The sequence below is a fragment of the Lepidochelys kempii genome, chromosome 1 (assembly GCF_965140265.1).
Source record: "Lepidochelys kempii isolate rLepKem1 chromosome 1, rLepKem1.hap2, whole genome shotgun sequence".
NCBI classification, from domain to species: domain Eukaryota; kingdom Metazoa; phylum Chordata; order Testudines; family Cheloniidae; genus Lepidochelys; species Lepidochelys kempii.
The window spans coordinates 309,593,700-309,615,991 of record NC_133256.1 but is presented as its reverse complement, the minus strand read 5'-3'; the positions used below and the strand labels follow the sequence as shown (position 1 = coordinate 309,615,991).

Genomic DNA, 22,292 nt, shown 5'->3' with positions numbered 1-22,292 from the left:
ACCAACATCTTCACCCCAGTAACTGGATGTTTAAGCAATGACACATCTGTACATGAACATCTGACCGATTTGTACTCACAGAAACTCGGGACTAAAATCGTTTTGGTTGCTTAAAAACTTCAAACCACATTTATTGTAAATTCATGAAAAAAGAAAAAAGACACAGATCACTAAACAATTACATCTCAATGTAAAGAACATGTCCAGTGACGTGCAATCAATCAGATATTGAAAAGAATATCTAAATAAACTGCTATTTCTCCAATAGAAATCTTATTAAATAAAAAAGATGTTTATTTCCATATTTACAGATTAAAAGGCTTATGCATTCTTAAAGCATTGGTTAATGTTTAATAGGTCTATCTCTTTAAAAAGAAAATAAAATATTTCAATTCTAAGAGTGCCCTTTGGAAGCAGCTCACAATATAGTCTATTTACCATAACTGAACAATTCAGTAACCTTCCCTTGACCACTGTAGAGCTTTGGTTCTTCTATATTCCATGCTTTCATCGAAGAGCTTCTGGAACTTCCACCTACAAGATAGTGGGGGGTTTTCTCATTACATTAACAATACTGGCTGGAAAAGAAGCAGCATCATGGTCTATCCAGTTATGTATATTGTGCTTTTTTAATATGACAGTGATTTACATGCATTTCTAAGGTGCCTGTCGCCATAGTACATGGATACCATTATACATATTTAGAAGTACATTCATTCACTTTGTGAAGAAGACTAGGGTACATTTACATTGGAGCTGGAGGTGTAATTTCTCTCTCATGAAGACATACCCATGCTAACTTTAATTGAACTAGCCATGTAGCTATGGCTGCATGAGTGGCAGGAGTGGCTAGCCAACACCAGTACAATCCCATCTGAAACCCTAGGTACATACTCAGGACAGCTAGCCAATCCCACTGCCCAGGCAGCCATTCCCATCTCTTCCTCCGTAGATTAATGCTATTTTAAGAGGTGTCAGATCGAGGTGTCTTATTTCCTTGAGCAAGAAATCAAGACCATTTCACAACTCAATTCTGAAGAGAAGGCTTTGCTGAAAAAGACTAGTTTTGCCTGAAGGTGGCAAAATTTCACCTCTGGTTCATTGCTTGCTATACTCACTCTACAGCGACCCTCTACTGAGAATCCCAAGCCCCAAGAAGTCTGAACATGGGTTCTGTCAGCACCCTGGGTTCTGTCAAAACTGAGGTCAAATTAAAATGGAAAGTGTAGTCATGAAAGCAGGTTCAAATGTAAAACTGCTCCCAAATATGTACTTATGGTGATATTTCTCAAAGTATAATCTTATATTAAATATCTATGCTTTAAAATTCATTATGCATGTTTTGGATTGTGTCATATTTGAGCCATAAACAGTTATTTAAATGTGGTCCTTTACTTACCTGCTTTAACTGTTTTATGCTGCTTCCCCGAATTGCTTCCATAAGGCTATCATGAAGAGACATTTGTGGGGTGGAGGGTCGGGTAGAGGGTCGCGATCCTTCTTCTGATTTCTTGTCTGAGACTGATCTTAAGGAATTTTTAATTTCTTTCAATATGCTATTCTCATGCTTTTTGCTTTTTTTGCCTTTTTTCTTTTTGTGTCCATTTTGTAAGGCATTCTTGGAGCTCTCCTGTTGTTTGATGACTTCAGCTATATTCCTCGTTGGTGTCTTTTTCTCTGGAACAATGAGGGGAGGAGGGGGCGGGGGTGGGGGAGGGGGTGGAGGAGGTGAAGGTGGAGCTGGAGGCTGGATTTTGACAGGCTGAGCTTTCTTAGGGAGTTTTGGAGAGGACCAAGGTGAGCTCTTAGGTGATGCGTAAGGTGAGGACCCAGGAGTTCCTTTCTGCAAGGCTTTGGTCTTTGGATTGATTGCTCCATCACAACCAGACTCTTGCTGTTTTTGCTCCTGCATACGTTTTTGCCTTTGCTTATCCATGTTTCTTGTGAGGATACTTGTCATGCTCATTCTTGGTCCAGCAAGCTCAAAGTGGTACCCTAGCTTCACCACTGTGGTATTGTCTTTCAATAGTTTAGCTATGTCCATTTCAACCTGACTGCCCATGATATGCCGTTGGTTGTGGAATCGTAGTTCTGTTAAAACCTTGTTATGCTGCAAAGCTCTCATGATGGCCAGTATCCCTTTGCCTGTGATAAAATTTGAATCAATGTTCAGACTCGTTATATACTTATTCACTTTTAACATCCCCGCAATAGCAATTGCCGCACTATCATCAGCACGAGTATTGGCCAGACTGAACATCTTAACCACTGTGTTGTTCTTGAGGGCTTGAGCGAAATGTGTAAGCATCTGTATGGTGATGTTTTCAATGTTATTTAAGTTGACTTCAGTGGTGTCAGGGTCATTGTTCCTAACTTTTTCCAAAGCATCCTCAATAACCGTTGGGTTTCCACAAGGGTGGATGGCACCCGTTTTAAAGCTTGTGTCTTCTGTGTCTTTGCCACCATCACCATTGATGACATTTTCATTTTCCTTCTGGATGTTGCATTTCTTGCGTTTCAAGTGGTCAGAACTCCTGCCGCTTTCACAAGTCACAGTCCGCTCACAAACTGCAGCATTTTCCTTTTTTTCTGAATCATCTTCATCACTTTCTTCTTCTTCTTCTTTTTCTTCTGGTTCCTTTTTTTCTTCTGCTTCCTCTTTTTCGTCTTCTTCCTCCTCCTCTTCAGTATATGCCTCCTCGGAAATTTCACTGTTAGTTCCTGTGAAATATTCTTCCTCAGTGTCTTCTGAATTGCCGTCTTCTTGCTTTGAATCCTGAACAGGAATGTAAGTGTCGGGATTAAACATGATAGCAAAAATATTAAGCTTTACTTTGATTTTCCCCAACAGCAATTATACTTAAACTATATGAAATTAATGTTAAAGGTTTAAAATAAACTGGCAGAAGCATGGAAATTTAAGAGAACTGAAAAAATCTCATCTGATCTAATATTCTTTTTTTTTAATTTCCTCCCCTTTCTCTCAAGGCCAAATCCTTGGCATCAATTGGCTTAGTCTACTGAAGTCAAAGGAGTTATGTTGATCTACACCAGTGGAAGATCTGACCCATGACACTGCAACACAGATATACATAAAATTACCCATAAGTTGATATATTCACAATGGAATGTCAAATGGATTTTCCCTGTCTGAATTTCCATGCTCATGTGGGCTTCACTCAGACAGACTTAAAGTACTATGTTTTTCAGAGTGGCCACAACCGAACAGCTACATTTTTTATGTGCAAAATTACATGCCACTGTTTAATGACACGGAGTTTAGGTCCCCACATTTTTGCATGTCCCAAAACTCAGACTTCCATGCACAAATGCTGTATATGCATCCAAATCAGCTAAATGGCTGCCTAATTTCACACACAAATACCATTTTCACATGAAAATGTGAGCAAAAAAAGAAGGTGAATTACAATAGCTGTCCACCCAAGATTCTGGATGCACAATTTTGGGTGTGCACACTCAAACGCTGTTTGTGAAAATATGCTCTATAATGTTACACTAGCATCACTTTAATACTTTAACAAGTTCAAAATTGCGATGGGTCTGACATGCCAAATTCTGATCTCCATACAAACTGTCCCAAAGTTCAGTGGTAGCCCCAGAATTTGGGCTAGTTGCAGAGTACACAGGGCCAGCTCCATGCCAATGCACCACTATGATCTCATTTCAACTCCATTTTGACAGCTTAAGAGGCAGTAAAGTGCTGCATAGGCCTTGTGATGGTCCTTGGCATACAATTGACCATAAACCCTCTATCGCAAGAGCTCTACTCTCATAAATCCATATAAATAATCTAATAAATCCTATAAATCCATAATATTGAATTTTTAGTAAAATTCTGGGTGAAAAACAGAGGCGCTGCTTGCACTGCTTTATTAAATTGAATATGTAAATCCTTATAAAATATCACATAAGGATTGGGTCCATGCTACGTACTTACAGAGATGCTGTTTTTGACTTTGACAGGAGGCATGCAAAAAAGTTACTAAATTGGCAAACCCGCCCAACCATCAGTGTTTAAGTCCCCGCATAACTTTACATTTGCTAATTCAATTTAAACGGTGTGGTTAATGATGTGTATATATATCCCTGCAGTATTAACACCTTGCATACTATCTCACAGTCTTGAGCAGATTTCTGTGGCAGGACACATACAAAATAGGGTTATCATCATTATCATGCTTACAGAAGTTTGACAAAGTAACAAACCACAGGCCCAATCTTACAAATGCTCTGTGTGATTCATCGGGAGCTCAAAACGTAGAATTTGCAAGATTGCTCTGATCCTAAAATGAGCTCTGTGCAGGCAGGCCCCTTACCCCCCACCCGCCTGCCACCCCCAAATCCTTTGACTTCAATACCACTGCCTCAATAGAGCTCATTACAGGATCAGGACCTATATCTATAATTTCAGTGCATATACAGACAGGTTTAAAAGTTGAGAATATGTCTGCTGCACAGAACATCCCCTTTGATTCCTACACATGTATCTATCTAGACATTTATAGCACGCTCTTCAGCATGGTCTCTGAGTGCCTATTCGTGACTTGAACTTTGAAGTGTACTAATTGTGACTAATTGGTAATATTCTACAGTGATTTTAAAAGATTAGTGTAAAAAGAACCCTGCTAGAATCATGTTTGAAGTGGGGGGGATTCAATTCTCTTTCATATTATATCCATCCTTTAATTTCATAACTAGCTGTAAGCATTAGCAGTAAGTTTAAAATTGCTACTCCTCTCTTTTAAATTCTTCAGTTGCTTGCTCTCTGTCATCTTGATCAGATTATATCCCAATGTATCAGATTATATCAGATTATATCCCAATTGCTACAGACACCTTGGGCGAAGTCCTCACCTCACTGAAATCAATGAGAGTTTTGTTGTTGCCTTCAGTGTGGGGAAGATTTCACCTTCAGATTCCGCTTTATAGACATCAGATGGCAGAGTGTTGACATTTATGGATACATTTTGTAGCTCTCTCACCTCCAGAGCAGAGAGTGTGGGTTTTACTGACACATTACAGCCTAGGCTCATACCAAATGCTAACCCAATATTGCCTTTTGGGATGGAGGTTGCTGCCAAGTCAGAAATCCTGCCTTATGGACAGGACACCAAAACTAGGACTTCTCTGGCCATTTCTTATTCCTGCCTGGATGTAAGTTAAAGATGCAGTAGAAACAAGTAAGTGGCTAATTCTGCTATCCTGTCCAGATGTCCATATCTCATCAAAATAGGTTCTTATTTCTAAGGCTATGTGAGCTAGTGCTTAATGTATAATGGTGATTGTATTTGTCTACACAGACATTACAACCAGTATAACAGACACTATATGCAATCAAATCCTGTGTCCGGTGATTCTTCCCTGATTGTAAGATAACAGTATATTCATTATGCAAAGATGGTCAAACTCATTCCTGATGTAAACCCTTTGTAGTCTCAAAAAGAAAAGGAGTACTTGTGGCACCTTAGAGACAAACCAATTTATTTGAGCATGAGCTTTCGTGAGCTACAGCTAGATCCAGAGTGTTAGCATTTTTAACAGTAACTGACCTATGTGTCCAATTCTGCAACCCATAGGGCATGTCTCCTTGCAAAAATAGGTCCTTAACTCTGGTCAGCTAACTCTCACTAGCTAATTCAGGTTAAAATAGCAGTGAAGACACACAGTGACTTGGCTTTTAACTCAGGTTAGCAGCTTGAGTTCAAATCCATGCTGCCCTATAGGCTTTAACTTGAGCTGCTGACCCAAATTAAAACCCAAGTTGCTGTGTTTTCAATGCTACTTTAACCCAAGTTAGTTAGCACAGATTAGCTAACCTGTGTTAAAAACACACTTTTTTTTTTTTTTTTTTTTGCAGTGTAGACATACCCTTAATCTTGAAATCAATGAGACTACTTGCCAACAGCATACTACTCCCTGTGAGCAAGGGTGGCAGAGTCAGGTCCTTAATCAGCAGAACTCAGTATGGAACTTTAGCTGCAAAATCATTGACACAGCTAAAACTCCATGCTGTGCTTTGAAAGTTATAGTGCAGGTGTTAAAAAAAAGTCACCTTTTATGGTGCTTAATCCTGAAAGCAGTTTCCGCAAGGTGCTGGGTGGCCTCAACTCACACTGAAGTCAATGAGAATTGAGGGTGTTGAGTATCTCACAGAATCAAGTCCTGAATTATTATTACTGAGTTATACTGCTCTTGGCAACCAGCATCTATTGTTACTATTTATATAAAACTCCCTGGGACAGACTGCATGATGAATACTCTATTAATATGTTGATTGACTGAATACCAACTCCAGGCTTCTATGCTTATAAATTCCTCCAGCTGTGTTCTGATAAGACAGCACACAGTGTGCCATTGAAATAATCAGATATTGGGCCAGATTCTCAGCTGGTGTAAATCAGTATAATTCCATTGCCTGCAATGGATCTATACTGAGTTACACCACATGAAAATCTGGCCAGTGGGTTCTGCTGCACTTTTTTGCCCAACCTCTCCTTTGCTAAAAATTCAGAATTCTCTTCCTGTTGATCATTCTTTCAATCTATTGCTCCTCAAAAAGCAATACTGATTATTTATTTATTTCACAAGAGGAAAAAGCAGTCTACTAGCTTCCCCCCACTCCCCAAAAGGTAATTTTCCTAACAACTTATGTGGTTGGCTAGAAGTACGCACAATTCGTGCCTAATTTTGTAAACTCACTTTAACCATTGTTATATTATGACTTATTTTAACCACTATTTTAACCACTAATCCTTTTACAGGATTTTTTCCCCAAAAGAGTTTTTAAGGCACTGCAAGACCAAAACCAAAAATCCCCTTTGCTAATTTACAGCACTCTAGCAAAAGATTGTCACTAGGACTTTTCTTTAAAATGTTGTAGTAGATCAGAAGAAAATAAAAATGGTAAATGATGGAAAGTCATTGAAGAGTGAGCCTGAATATTTCCAGGGCACTGTGAATGCTCTGAAATCCTACCTTTTCACATGCCCCCAACCTTTCTTTTTCTAGGAGTTTTCTGGTCTCTTTTTCCCAATAGGCCATCAACGCTTCCCTGCTGAAAGTTCCTGTAGGAGTTTTCTCTGTTAGATTCTTTTGTCTTTGCCCCACTGGAAGGTTACGGTCGGGCTCAATATCTTCTAGTTCCCTCTCCAGCTCCTTTAGCTCCTCGTCAGTCAGAGAAGCAAGGAGTTCATCTTCATCAATGGATTCATATTTACTAAGCTCTCTTCTGTAGCCAAAGGTAGACATGGTCCCGTTTGGTCAGGCTGATAGAAAGTTGCAATAATTAGGCATTCAAGAAAGCTGAATCAAGTGGGCTGTATCTTGTTTGGTCGGCAACTGTTTCCCTGACTAGCTGAGGCACCCTTTTAAGAGTTGTCATGGAAGCTACGACAATGCATGAAGGGATGAAAGCATGCTCTGTTTTAAGCATCAGACGTCAGCTAGACATTTGGACAGAAAGAATGTCATATCACTAGTGTTTGCAGGTCACTTAAACAGGGGGATTATTGACACATTGACCATTACCATATTTAGTGTAGCCTGAGAGCAGGAGAGTGTATTAGCCCATGTACTTAGCAGGGCAGAGGGGAATGGCAGGAAATAAAACAACAAGCATAATTACACTGACTTTGTTCTCAAGCAACAATGGAAAGGGACCAGTGAAAATGCACTTTAATTCTGAGTTGCTCGTGGGAGTGGGGAATAAAACAACTGCACAGCTGTTAAGGGAAGTTCCACTCATTTTCATGGTTATTTGGGGGACCTATAATGTTATCAGGCCAAGGCTTTGTGAAGACTTTGTAATCAGCAGTAATGTAACGTGAAGCCAAGCAGGTCAGCATTCCAGAGTTTATGGAAAGCACCACTCCAGGTGTCATACATAGCTCCTAACTGACCATACAACTGGGCTATTTATTTTCATTTCAATTTTTAAAAATGATCTGAGGGAGAATTAGAATGACAAGTTTATTTGAAGTCAATATGATTTATTTTAAAATTAAGGATTACAATGTGCCACTCATGTTAATTGGATTTCATAGGGCCTTAGTGTGGAACTGGGCCCTAAAGTCCGCAATATAATACTGTCACAGCTTTAACTTTGGCAGAACCAAGCAGCTATAAATCTATAATGGCCATTTTGCAACTGGCTGCATCTCCTTCTCTTCCAGGGGTAAGTGCTCCTTAGCTCCTGTTGTGTGTTTCTTTTCTTAATCCTAAGGAGATGGGACAATATCATAGTCATAAATTAATGCAAAAAACTATGTCAATGTGATATTACTTTTGCACACTTTGGCACCCAACATAAGAAAATACAGAGTGAAAGCTGAGCATCCAACTTTCCCTCTGCCCTTTCATATGTAGGCACTGCAACATGGGCTTTAAATACACAGTCATATGGTATTGTTCAAATAATACACTATATATCACTTCTTTTCTATTAAAAGTGAAAGATACTGAATGCTTAAACCAGAGCCACTGTTCTCAGACATCTAGCCCAGCACTGTGTGGTCTTCTTCACAGCCTATGCCCATGTCCGTAACCAGGAGAAAGGTTGTTTTAGCAGAATAAGTCAGGAACAAGTCTATAAAAATACACGGTGTCTCTATGTACACACTCTGTCATAAATATAAAGGGAAGGGTAAACCCCTTTGAAATCCCTCCTGGCCAGGGGAAAGCTCCTCTCACCTGTAAAGGGTTAAGAAGCTAAAGGTAACCTCGCTGGCACCTGACCAAAATGACCAATGAGGAGACAAGATACTTTCAAAAGCTGGGAGGAGGGAGAGAAACAAAGGGTCTGTGTCTGTCTGTAGTCGTCTTGGCCGGGGATAGACCAGGAATGGAGTCTTAGAACTTTTAGTAAGTAATCTAGCTAGGTATGTGTTAGATTATGATTTCTTTAAATGGCTGAGAAAAGAATTGTGCTGAATAGAATAACTATTTCTGTCTGTGCATCTTTTTTGTAACTTAAGGTTTTGCCTAGAGGGGTTCTCTATGTTTTTGAATCTAATTACCCTGTAAGATATCTACCATCCTGATTTTACAGGGGGGATTTCTTTATTTCTATTTACTTCTATTTTTTATTAAAAGTCTTCTTGTAAAAACTGAATGCTTTTTCATTGTTCTTAAGATCCAAGGGTCTGGGTCTGTAGTCACCTAGGCAAATTGGTGAGGCTTTTTACCAAACCTTGTCCAGGAAGTGGGGTGCAGGGTTTTGGGAAGTATTTTGGGGGGAAAGATGCGTCCAAACAGCTCTTCCCCAGTAACCAGTATTAGTTTGGTGGTGGTAGCGGCCAGTCCAAGGACAACGGGGGGAATATTTTGTACCTTGGGGAAGTTTTGACCTAAGCTGGTAAAGATAAGCTTAGGAGGTTTTTTCATGCAGGTCCCCACATCTGTACCCTAGAGTTCAGAGTGGGGGAGGAACCTTGACACACTCATACCAAGTCCTTTTTATCTCATAGAGTTTTAAAGTATATTCAGTGCAAGTGGAAGAGGAGGAGGTTTGGGACCACTGGTTTTGTTCAGTACCATCACTGTTTGTTTGGTTCTTTTTAGAATGGTGTCTAGGGCTAAATCTATGATGTTCTACATCTATATGCGGATTGATTCTTCAGTGGCACTGGGCAGAGGAGATGTAGCCGCATGCCGTTCATATACAGATTTGATTAACAAAACATATACAGATTTGGTTAACAAAATCCTCTTATGATTTTAATTTTTTTAGTTATTTCACTTTTTTTCATCTGAATTTTCATACAGGTTAGTATCCTACAGAAGTGGGATCAAAGTTGGGGAATACAAAATGAATCAATGCATGAAGTATTAATGTAAAAGTCTGAAGTAGTTAGCAAAGCCAGGAGACTAAAGTAATGCACTTGGATTGTCGTGTAATCAAATGACATATGTGTAGGGTCCTACCAAATTAATGTGCTGGTTTGGTCAATTTCATGGTCATAGGATTTTAATAATTGTAAATTTCATGATTTCAGCTATTTAAATCTGAAATGTCAGGGTGTTGTAGCTGTAGGGGTCCTGACCCAAAAAGGAGTTGTGGGAGGGTCGCAAGGTTATTGTAGGGGGGATTTGTGGTGTTGCCCCCTTACTTCTGTGCTGCTGCTGGCAGCGCTGCTGCCTTCAGAGCTGGGCAGCTGGAGCATGGCAGCTGCTGGCTGGAGCCCAGCTCTGAAGGCAGCGCCACAGTCAGCAGCAGCGCAGAAGTAAGGATGGCCTGGCCACCCTTATTTCTGCGCTGTTGCTGGCAGAGCTGGGCCCTCAGTCAGCAGCCACCACGCTCTGGCCGCCCAGCTCTGTAGGCAGCAGCACAGAAGCAAGAGTGGAATGGGATGGTATTGCCACGCTTACTTCTGTGCTGCTGCTGGCAGGGCGCTGCCTTCAGATCCGGGTGCCCGGCCAACAGCTGCCACTCTCTGGCCCCCCAGCTCTGAAGGCAGTGCAGAAGTAAGGCTGGCTATACCATGACACCCACCCTAAAATAACCTTGCGAACCCCTCGCAACTCCCTTTTGGGTCAGAACCCCCAGTCTGAGAAACACTGCTCTTCCCCATGAAATCTGTATAGTATAGAGTAAAAGCACACAAAAGTCCAGATTTCATGGTCCATGACATGTTTTTCATGGCCGTGAATTTGGTAAGGCCCTACATATGTGTGTTCAGATTGCTTGTGCTGGCTAAATCTTATCATAACCTGAAAACAATGTGCCACTCATGCTTGTTATTTGTTATAGAGATAGAAACTTGTATCAAATGTGTCCAGATGATACTTCAGAACAATGGTAGTTGTGCACATTTTTCTTTTCTTAAGATGACAAACTGCAATTAGCGTATATTACACCTAGCCCAAACCTTTGAAATATATGAAAAAAATGAAAGAAATAATATGCATTGTTTATTCTTTTAACTTTTGTGTTCAGGAGTTATGGCTTTGATGGTAGAATGGATGAAATGCAACCTCTGCTCAATGTATCTGTCAGAATTCTCAGTTTATTCCTTCAGTATATTAAGATGGTAACTTACGTGCTACCATTTGAGTTTGTGAAATAGGCGCACAATGTAATCTACATATAATGCACAGGAATTTTTACAACAAATATTTTGGGTACAGCTGGGCAAAAAATTTCGAAAGCACAAATTTTCTGTCAGAAAATACCGATCTGACTAAATTGAAACACTCCATGGGAATGTATTGGTTTTGTCAAAAATTTTCAACAGGAACTTATAAACGTTTTACATTATTGTTTCAATTATAATAATATTTATTATATTATTGAAATGATAAAGTCAAAACAAAACATTTTGATAAGGTTCAAACAAAATATTTTTGGAGCAGTTTATTTCACAGAAAATTTCAAAATCTTGGAATATCCTGTGGGATGGAAATTCCAGTTTTAGACCAGCTCTTATTTGGGGCTAGATTCTGTGTTAGGTCTCCTGAAAGATGCAGCACAGAAGTCACAGGCCAAAAGGAACAGACCCCCTATGTGTCTGTAAGCACCTTCTTTCACTTATGGCAGCCTCCCCATAGTTGTTTATGGGTTTAAGTGCTACAGCTATTCCCCCTCATACCTGTTACACACTGTCATGCCCCCTATACTGGGGGCTGTGAGGATGATCACCAAGCATACATTGGTCTTATGGAGCTACCGTAGTGGAGGAATTCTCCTCTGGCCTATTATAGACCCCATATACCAGTGGTGGGCCCATCAGGGTAATCTGCTGGCGGGCCACCAGACAGTTTGTTTACATTTCCACAGCCACCTGCAGCTCCCAGTGGCCGCGGTTTGTCATTCCCAGCCAATGGGAGCTGCAGAAAGCGGCAGCCAGCATGTCCCTGTGGCCCGCACCGCTTCCTGCAGCTCCCATTAGCCGGGAACAGCAAACTGCACCCACTGGGAGCTGCGGGTGACCGTGCAAATGTAAACAAACTGTTTGGCGGCCCACCAGCAGATTACCCTGATGGGCCGCAGGTTGCCCACCACTGCCATATTATGTGGGAGTGGCATAATGGGGCCACAGTGGTGACCAGAGTCTGGCTAACTATATAGTTTATTATTTTGTATTATGATAGCTCCTAAAGAACCTAATAATCAGCACTGGGGCCCCACTGTTCTAGGCAGTGCACAAATACATGGTAAGAGGCAGTCCCTTCCCTGAAGAGTTTACAATCTAATTGACAAGAAAGACACACCAAGATGCAAATAAAACAGTACAACAGTACAAAACCTGAATGGAAATATTTCTTAAGACTCACTCCTCTCCTCCCCCACCCACAGTCTATGTAATGGACACACACACACACACATATTTACATATATATATAAAAACTGGCTGATAAGGATATAAAAATGAGTTTATCATGCACCTTTGACCACCTCAACTGCCCACTTATCTATCTCCCTGAGACTAATTTGACCATTTCACACCGTGAGCAGATTCAAACAGCAGCCAATTTTTAAAAACAACCTGCCAGAAAACCTCCTTTTCCTCAAACTGTGGATTTCCATCCTCCACCCCTCAATATTACTCCTGGCTGAGGCCCAGGGTAGGCAAGATAAAGCCCTGGACCAGTGACAGCTTTTTCTACACACATTACAGCTTTAATGTTGAATAGCTTGTAGCGATCTAGTGCTAGGAACAGAAGTTTACAAAACTGGAAAAGGGCAATTCCCAGCTTCCCATTAGGAACTAGCATGTGCTTCTAACACTGGAAGGGCCTAAACTAATGGATTTTAAAGTCATGAGATTAGTAAATGTGGAAGAGCTATTTTATGTTGTTAGGGATGGGGTTACGGCTGCCTCTGAATCCTGTACAATTGGACTAGTGACAACTAAGGCCTCTGACTTTACAAGTTGAGGGATAAGGGAAAAGCCCCAATAAACTTTTTAAGACTCGCTAGAACATTTGTGAAAGAGATTTTCTGTTAAATACATGGTATATTACACACCAAAAACAACCTTATACAGGTTTCAGAGTAACAGCTGTGTTAGTCTGTATTCGCCAAAAGAAAAGGAGTACTTGTGGCACCTTAGAGACTAACCAATTTATTTGAGCATAAGCTTTCGTGAGCTACAGCTCACTTCATCGGATAAAGTGAGCTGTAGCTCACAAAAGCTTATGCTCAAATAAATTGGTTAGTCTCTAAAGTGCCACAAGTCCTCCTTTTCTTTTTACCTTATACAGAACATTATTAAGGTTGCAAAATCAAGCACTCAGACGCCTATGCAACCTTGATTTGCCCCTTTGTGTGTATACATTATGATATGGGCTGTAATTACACAATCACATGCTATATTTTCCACAGGACCCCTGCCTTGTTCATTGCACTGGATGAACAGTGCTCTACACTGCAGCTAGGAGGGAGCCTCCCCGATGGGTAGACAGACGCATACAGGCAAAGCACAGCTCCCATTGATTTCAATTGCAGCTGTGAGTGCTCAGCACTTTTGCAAATCAGCCACCTGGGTCTGAAGTCAGGCACCAGAAAATGAGGAACACACAATTAGCGTGAAAAGTTTGGTTAAAGTGACTCAACTAGCATCCCATAGGAACTCTGTAGAAGAGGCAGGGATGGACTCCAGTTCTCCAGGGCAGCATTCAACTGACTGAACTTTGAGAACATCATCTCTCTTCTTATAACCCGCTGCCTCATTCACATAAAAACATAAGAATGGCCATACTAGGTCAGACCAATGGTCCACCTTGCTCAGTATCCTGTCTCCGATGGTGGCTAGTGCTAGATGCTTCTTGCAGTGAGAGGCTTAAGGACAGTAAGAACATGGGGTTGTGTCCCTGACCATCTTGGCTAATAGCCATTGATGGACCTATCCTCTGTGAACTTATGTAATTCTCTTTTGAACCTATTTTTGGCTTTCATAGCATCCCATGGCAATGAGTTCCACAGGTTGACTATGTATTGAGTGAAGAAGTACTTCCTTTCATTTGTTTTAAACGTGCTGCCTATTAATGTCATCAGGTGACCCCTGGTTAGTGTCTTATGTGAAGGTGGTAAATAACGCTGCAGGGAGGGATAGCTTAGTGGTTTGAGCATTGGCCTGTTAAACCCAGGGTTGTGAGCTCAATCCTTGAAGGGGCCATTTAGGGATCTGGGCCAAAAATTGGGGATTGGTCCTGCTTTGAGCAGGGGGGTGGACTAGATGACCTCCTGCAGTCCCTTCCAACCCTATGATTCTATGAACACTTCCTTATTCACTTTCTCCACACCATTCATGATTTTATAGACCTCTATCAGATCCCCACTTAGTCATCTCTTTTCTAAGTTGATCAGTCCCAGTTTTTTAATCTCTCTTCATATAGAAGCTGTGCCATACCCCTAATCATTTTCTTCGCCCTTCTCTGCACCTTTTCCAATTCTAATATACCTTTTTCTGAGCTGGAGTGACTAGAACTACACTCAGTATTCAAGGCGTGGGCATGCCATGGATTATATCATGTCATTATATTTTCTGTTTTATTTTATATCCCTTTCCTAATAGTGCCTAGCATTCTGTTAGCCTTTTGTCTGCTGCTGCACATTGAGCAGATGTTTTCAGAGAACTATCTATGATGACTCTCTTTCTTGGGCGGTAACAGCTCATTTAGAATCCATTAGTTTATATGTGTAGTTGTGATTACTTTTTCCAATGTGCGTGACTTTGTACTTATCAACATTGAATTTCATCTGCCATTTTGTCACCCAGTTTAGTGAGATTCCTTTGTAACTCTTTGCACTTTCACACCCTCATTAACAACCCTGCTACATCCCCAAAGCAAGTGTATCCTGTACACTGAACGAGACTGGGGTGTTGGGTAAAAAGAAATATCTGATCTTGTCATGATAGACTTTATTACAATGCATACACACAAGGGAACTAAATTAAGATTGCACTGGCTTTTGAGTGTTTGACGCAACTTTAATAATGTACTTTTAACACAATTGTGTGTTTGTGTGTAATTTCATAGGTTTTTAAACAAACAAATTGAAATTGCATCATATTGACATGCACATGGTTCATCAGCAGGGTTGGGACCTTTAACACGACCACACAGACCTCTGTCGCTTGAGATTATGGAGTAACTGACAGCAATAGTAGGTTGCCATCCTCTATGAGGACCAGCACTAGAGGGGGATGAGGAAGACACTTTGTCAGTGGGTTTCACAGATATTTGCTGACAGCAGAGGAATGGTGAGACTCAGGAATCTTGGGGTCCATTACATACTCTAGAAGGGAGTTTGCTTTAGTGGGCATAGACTCTTCTACCCATTCTCCCCAAGCACAACCCCTTCTGCCCCTACACTCCAATCTGTCCCACTTGTGTGTCTGCCTCAGCCCTGGCTCCTCATTCCAGTATCAGTCTCCTCACCTACCCAGTCCCAGTCTCCAGTCCTCAGCTTCTCATCCTAGCTCCAGTCTTCTTGTCCATCAAGTTCTAGACTCAGCCCTCCCAAATCCCAGTCCCATTCTACTTCTCCAACCATTCCTAGTTCACTCCAAGCTCCTTGTCCCCTCGTCCTCTCCTCTTAGCTCCTCCTGTAACCTGCTTCTTTCCTCCACCCTGGCCTCCAGTGACCACCCATGTGCCTCATCCCCACTGGTTCCCAGTGTCAATCTCCCTCCCCCAGACTTACTGAATCTCAGAGAACCCTTCTGCCAGCTCCTTGTCCCAATCTTTTTGATGAGACAATCCCAGTTCCCTTCTTTCCCCACCCCAGACTGGTTCTAAGTCTCAGTCTCCTTGCCCAGACAGTCCCACTCACCCCCAACTCCCAGTTTCCCTCTCCCCACCCCCATCAACTTTGAGTCCCAGGTTCCCCTCCCTCCCCCAAGCTCCTTGTCGCAATCTATAGCCCTCCATACCTCCCCCTGACCTTGCTCTTGTGTCCTTTGAATTTGGATCAGAAAGCTTCTTGCTCCTCCATGCTGCTAGGCCCAGAAGGGGAAGAAGTATTGAGAGTACAGGAGAGACAGGAACCCTGATCTCATTTAAGGTACCCAAATACAGTCTCAACACCGTCTACAGCAGCCCAGAGCTGCAGGAAAAGTCCTGCTCAGCCTCAGACTGAAGCATGCTTGGTGTAGATACAATCTTCAGGGAATTTAGCTTCTAAAATTGGAGAAGTCTCCACTCAGCATACGCAAACTGCAATTTTTCAAAGGCTTGTAACTTGGCAAGGTTTGGGCATAGTTCTATGGGGATGGCAAAAGTCACATTCCTGACTCAAAGCCCTCTGCCAGGATTATGTTTAGGACATAGGTGGTGGGGCCTAATGGTCAGAGCCACGGAGGTGGCCAGGCCTGGAGGTTAGCACCAAGCCAAGCTGGAGTCAAGAATTAGGGCCGCGGGGCATAGCTGAGAGCAGAGCTGAGCGGGGCAGGCAGCAGGATCAAGCACAATTGTAGCATGGACCACGTTGAGCAGCCAGCAAGTTCTGGCTGCTGCTGGGTCAAGCAGTAGCTTAGCGCTGCACCCTCACCGATCAGACCGTGCAGTCAATCAGGCAGCCCCTGCCAGAGTCAGCTATGAGTATTGTGTTGCTAGGAGACTGACCCTGCTGCAACTGCAACTGATACTGCTCCCCCTCCTGCCAAATTTCAAGTCCTTGCTCTGAATCATGAGTAGCGGGAGGGTCAAAGAAAAAAAATGGCTGACTTTTTTAATTACAGGTAAAATAATGTATTTTTCCCTCGCCTCATTCTTGGAAATGTCTATTTTGGCAGAAATTTCCCCCTGAACAAGTCAGCCTGAGGCAGACACCCAGCATGGCAAATTTTAGCCCACTGGGGAAAATTGCTGTTAACCTTGCCATTGAACTTGACCCCATTTCACTCTGTGACAAGATCTATGCACTATATGCAGCATAGGCAAAAGCGGTAACGCAAAAGGCCTAGAGGCCTGCATCCTGTAAGACTTAGCTTAAGCTAAGAGCATTTGCGTATGCTGGGCCGTGGTATTTTGACCCAGATAACAAACTAGGCCAACCTCTAGCCTAGCTCAAGTCCCATTATATGCAACGCCCCCGCCCACCAACCTGCAAAAGCCCTTGACAAAACACTGCCACAAGCAAACCGCAGATTTTAATAATAACGCAGTGCATCAGCACAGTGCTAATTATAAAACTGTTTACTTTGGCTCCTTCTAAGGCTTTATTAACAATGCTTAAGTAATAATTTTTTTTTAAAAATGTATCATTTAACTTAAATGTAAAAAAATATATAAAACTGGTATTATAGGGGCAGGACAAAGAGAGACCAGGGTGGCACCTGTGTATGGCCATCTCTGCATCCTTCTCCCTGCATGCTTGTATTCAAATAAAAGGACCTCAGACTGTTTAAACCAAACAAATGGTGTGACTCGTTTTCCACAACAGTTTGGGGGCTCATCCAGGATTCACCATATACCATCCATAACTAAAGAACCACAGGCCGTTTCCCTCCAAACCCATGGCGCCATGTACAAGGCAAAAGACCTTTTAAATCTCTACATTGGGTTTTCGGTAAAAAAACTAACTGTAGGCTCTAAAACTGGGTAAGTTGCGTGTTAAATCTAAACTTTATGTTCAAACCGTTCTAACGCCTTCGGGTAGGCCAAAAAAGTCACAAAGGTGGTTGTCAGGAACTTAGTCTCTGTGTGTGTGTGTGTGTGTGTGTTTGTGAGTGTAAAAGTAAGGGTCACAGAAAGACACCCAGAGCCCTCTGCAAAGCTTTGCTTATAACCAAAGGTGTCTCTAAAGCAAGCTCTGTGGCCCCAACAAAAAAGGGCGGTAAAAGCCCTGGCCAAAATGGGCCGTTTCTGCATGGCTCAACCGGTAAAACAGACCCCGTCTAAGGCAAAAAAAAAAGCGTGCGTGTCCCTATGCTCCGTCTTTAAATGACCCTAATTCTTTGGCCATTAACTAATCCTACACCTCACCTAAAACAACGAAGTACACGGCTCTAGCCAACGCTCTTCATGAAAGGGGGCTGTGAAAAAGGGCACAGGCTAAAACCACTGACTGGTCTTACACCTCGCCTGATGCGACAGAGCATGTGGCACTAGCCGACGCTCTTTGCCAAAAGGGAGCTGTAAAAGGGTCGTAAACATCTTCTGTAAATTTTCCTTGTACAAGTGTGTTTCCTTCAACTTCTTTCCTCTGGTTTCCCCTTTATCGCCTAGAAAGGGGTCTAATAAGCCACTGACAGAGCCGATCACCTTGCCTAAAGCAACAAAGTATGTGGCGCTGTTCTCTCTAAAACTAGCCGACGCTCTTTGCTAAAAGGGGGCTGTAAAAAGGTCATAAATACCCTAAAAAAGTCCACCCTCTGAATAGGACCCAAAAGGAAAAAAAATGTGGGCCGGTGGGTCCAGACGGATAATCGTGTCGCCAAAAGGCCTAGTCCTTTCACTTGCAAGTTTCTAAAAAAAATAAAATTGGTATACCAAGAATAATTCAAAATTACGGTCTCCCCTGAAAAAAAGTTTTGCCCTTAACAAGATTGTGCACCTCAAATGCGCACTTCTGGCAAATGTTTAGTGCATATTTCAATTGGTATAAAAAAAGACAAAAAAAAACCGGTGCTGTAAATCTCAAAAAAGAAGTCTCAAAAACTGCCCCCCAAAAACTTAAAACACAATTAAAAAAAAACAAAAAAAAAATTGGGTTCTCCAAGCCCCTGCTGGCCAACAAATATCTCTCTACCCTTTAAGGCCTCTTCGGGGTACCCCCTCAGCTCCATCTAAAAATCCTATAAACTTATATTTAAACTGCAGTAGGGGTGGGCAGTATTCCTAATCCCCACCCCGTCTCTTTACCTCTAACCGTTTCTATCGGTCCTCTGTCTAACCATCATGCCTTCCTCCTCAGCCCTTGCTCACGGGTTAACCTTTTAAATAAAGGCTTACTATGTAAACTAAAATGTACATGAAAGCTCCAAGAGGGAGACCAACCCCAGCCCTTCCTCGTTGCAACAGAAACTGCTGGTTAAGGTTCCCCCCGCCCTTGTGGGCTAATCATGCTAACCAGGTTGGGTACATTGGGTCTGCCCAACAGGTTAAAATTCCACCTGAACCCAGCAAAACCTCTTCCTAAAATTCGCCTAAATCCTCTCTCAAAATAGGCCAAAAAAAATTTAACCAGTAATCACCTCCTTAATTCAGCAAAAAGTCATTATTCCTACGGTCAGTAAGCGTAACTCCCCATTTCACCGTGCTGTTAATGCTACTGTTCTCCCTACCTTTCACGTTGTCCCTAGCCCCCTGCTACTATCCTTTCCGGCAAAGCACCGGTGCTAAGGGGTTGTTACCGCCTCAAATAGAAAAAAGGTTGTATTAAGTCCAAACATACAAAATTAAGGTTATTGTTAAATAAAATGCATCTAAATATAAAAAATAAATGTGTGTGTGTATGTAAATAGGTATGTATAACTAAATAAAAGGGGGGTTAGTCAAAAAGCCCACCCTCCTTGCTAAATTGGTAGTAAAACCATACCTGTGCCTATAAAAAAAAAAGAATGTAACAAAAACCAAACCAAAACAAAACAAAAGGATCGGGCCCAGACAAGCAGGCAACCGCAGTAAAGGAAGTTAAAAGAAAAAAAGTGAAAGGTTAACTATGTAGTTACTGGAGGAAATTAAGCAGTAAAACTAAATAGTTCACCAAAACGTTTAAAAACTTAAACTACCTGGTATACCCCACCGATTTGTAGTCGGTGCTCCTAAAATAACGCCCACCCCTCCAATAATAAAGAACCACAAATGGGGGTGTGTGATTTTAAAGGTTTTATTGTAGTTATTTAGGATGAGTCATATCATTCAATCTGGCTTCAGTAATATACCCATCTAAAACTCATACGGATAAAACCTTGAAAAGTTGCAAAAGCCATGCACAGAGGGAATGCACATCTTTCCTTGGCTTACAAGCAGTAGCATAGAGGCTAAACTGAGTTTGCCCACTTCTCTCTGGCAAATACAAGCATTTAGTTTAGATTAATTTACTTCTATTTTTAACCACTGCTTACAAGCTGCTAGAATCCCCTGTACAACCACTGACTAACTTGCATGTTTGTTTCATGCAGAACGAAGGATGCAGAGTAAAGTTAGGCATTACAACCATTTTTATAAGTGCAGGATTCATTCCCACATTTGAAGATACTTTGCATACAAGTTTCTTTTCATGTGTGTGTTTCTCCATAGTGTCTTTCTACACCTTCTTTAGCCAATGATAGTAGTAGATATATGGGGCCTAAGCCCCTCATTGGCAGCTAATATTTAGGGCAGACTTTAAACTTTTTTCTCTCTTATGAACTGTTTTCCAAGTTTTTGGAAGAGGGGATCTTTCCAGACACTCTCCCTCTCCATTTTCATCTCCACCAATTAACTGTTTCAAGTAACAGTTTGAAATTTTGTCAGGTTTCTAACACGTTGCCAGTGTTTGGTCATTTTGGCCCAGTAGTTTGAAAGCCCATGTGCAATGCCCAAAGGGTGAAATTCATGCCTGTGCAGGGGGGTATACACCACAAAGTCCAACTTCCACTTTGGTCAGTGGAAAAATAGTACACAAATGACCAAACTATTGATCAACCTGTTCTCAAAGTATGTGCAATGGCCTGTTGTCGAGATGCCATTTAGTTCCGTCACAGAGCACTAGGGAAGCCTATCAGACATATTTTAGGTTGTAAAGGAAACAGCTGCATTGGAATCCCATGCTTCAGAAGCACTGTTCAATTACAGTGCATGTTTAAAACAAAATACATTTATGCAAGTCAAAAGGACATCTGGCTGTCCCCTTTATCTCTCTCCCTCTGGGTTGTTTTTCCTCTTTCTCTAGCCTTTGTTTCTCTTCTTTCCCTCTGTTTCTTCATCTAGGCCCTTGCTCTCTCCTCCACTTGCCATCCTCTATTCTCTGTCCTCCCCCTATAATTTCCTTTCTCTCGCCTCCCCGCTCCCTAGTGCGTGCCCCATGTGCATTCCTCCTCCCCCACTGGATGTCCCCTGCACTCTCCTCCCTTCCCCATTGCATGTCCTCTGCACTCTTTTCTCCATCTTTACAGAGTCTCCTAGGAGCTACTCCTACAGTTCCAGTGTGAATGCATAGTCCAATCTGACTGATCCACTGATTGTAAGCACTGTAGGTGTGTGTAGGTAGCAGTATATTTGCTTTCGCTGTTAGTAGTCACATATCTTTGCATTCAGAAGTGCCTAAACCTTCTCAAAGTAGTTCAGCCTAAATCTGCACTTCAGAGGCCTTTCTTTAAAAAGAAAAGGTCAAAAAGAAGAGAGAAAAAGTCAATCCTGTGTGACATCTAAACATGGCTGTAAGACAGACTGATAGGACAAGCTGTCTCTGCTTTACCCTAGAGACAAACACAACTGTTGAAAACTGTGCACACTGTACTGTCCTTGGAAGCTATGTGTCATCACCTACATTTAACAGTGGTATCAGCAAAGCAAGCTCGATAAAGCATGTGTTGAAGGCATGTGAAGGAATAACTTTTCAGCTGCTTTTCTTTATGCCAGATGATTCCATTGTTCAGATCATCTGTCCTGGTGATTTTGTAAACAAGGAGTCACATGGGAGAGAAGTCTCCTTCCCTTCCATCTATGCTGAGGAAAGACAAAGAGATGAGACTGTAGAGATGGGCCTGAGCCAAAATCTTCCTTCCCTTGAAAACTAGAATTAGAATCTGGATTTCACAACTGATCTCCATCTCTATGATAATCTGAACCAAAACCTCTGACTTGAATACCACAGACTTGAAAGGGCATGTTCCCCATCTATAACCATTAGTGAACTTTAGTACTGATAAATATGAAATGCAGAATACCCACAAACGCTAACCCTAGCCATCACCCTAATCTTAATCATTAACTCTAACCACCTCCATTACTCTAACACTAAGCTTAAATGCTAGCTTAGCCCTAAACCCTGCTTTTGCCTTAACTCTAAAGATCACCATATGACCTAAAGGTTACCTATAACTGAAAATCTAATTGTAGCCAAAACTCTAAACAAAGCTCAAGCCTAGCCCAAATGTAAGCCCTAAGACCAATCAAATTATGGTGCTTATTCCTTAAATGAAATAGGATGTGATGGAGTGTCTATCCTCCACTTACATGAAAAGGGTTAACTGGAACTGGAGAGCTCTATTAAAGTACCTGGCTGCACCTGGAGCATGGGCCAGCCCCAACTACTGATAAATCCCAGCCTGGGGAGGAGCTGGGAGGTAGAATAAAGAGGAAGTATGTAGTTGTACCAGAGGTGGTCACAGGGAGAGAAA

General features: G+C 41.8%; 1 protein-coding gene across 1 annotated transcript; it reads right to left on the bottom strand.

Moving 5' to 3' along the window:
- Positions 1–297: 297 nt before the first annotated feature.
- Positions 298–7,352, bottom strand: LMOD2 (leiomodin 2). The gene is made up of 3 exons (XM_073331717.1): positions 6,997–7,352; positions 1,400–2,776; positions 298–534 (listed from the first exon to the last, which is right to left on the bottom strand). Exons 1-3 carry the CDS (start codon positions 7,267–7,269, stop codon positions 508–510), a joined length of 1,677 nt encoding a protein of 558 aa, XP_073187818.1. The 5' UTR covers positions 7,270–7,352; the 3' UTR covers positions 298–507.
- Positions 7,353–22,292: the final 14,940 nt, after the last annotated feature.

Coding starts and splice junctions, on each gene's coding strand:
- LMOD2 (XM_073331717.1), bottom strand. CDS start 7,269: ATGTCTACCTTTGGCTACAGAAGAGAGCTTAGTAAATATGAATCCATT. Junction 2,777..6,996: donor GGTTGGGGGCATGTGAAAAG/GTAGGATTTCAG, acceptor ATTCCTGTTCAG/GATTCAAAGCAAGAAGACGG. Junction 535..1,399: donor GCATAAAACAGTTAAAGCAG/GTAAGTAAAGGA, acceptor ACTATCTTGTAG/GTGGAAGTTCCAGAAGCTCT.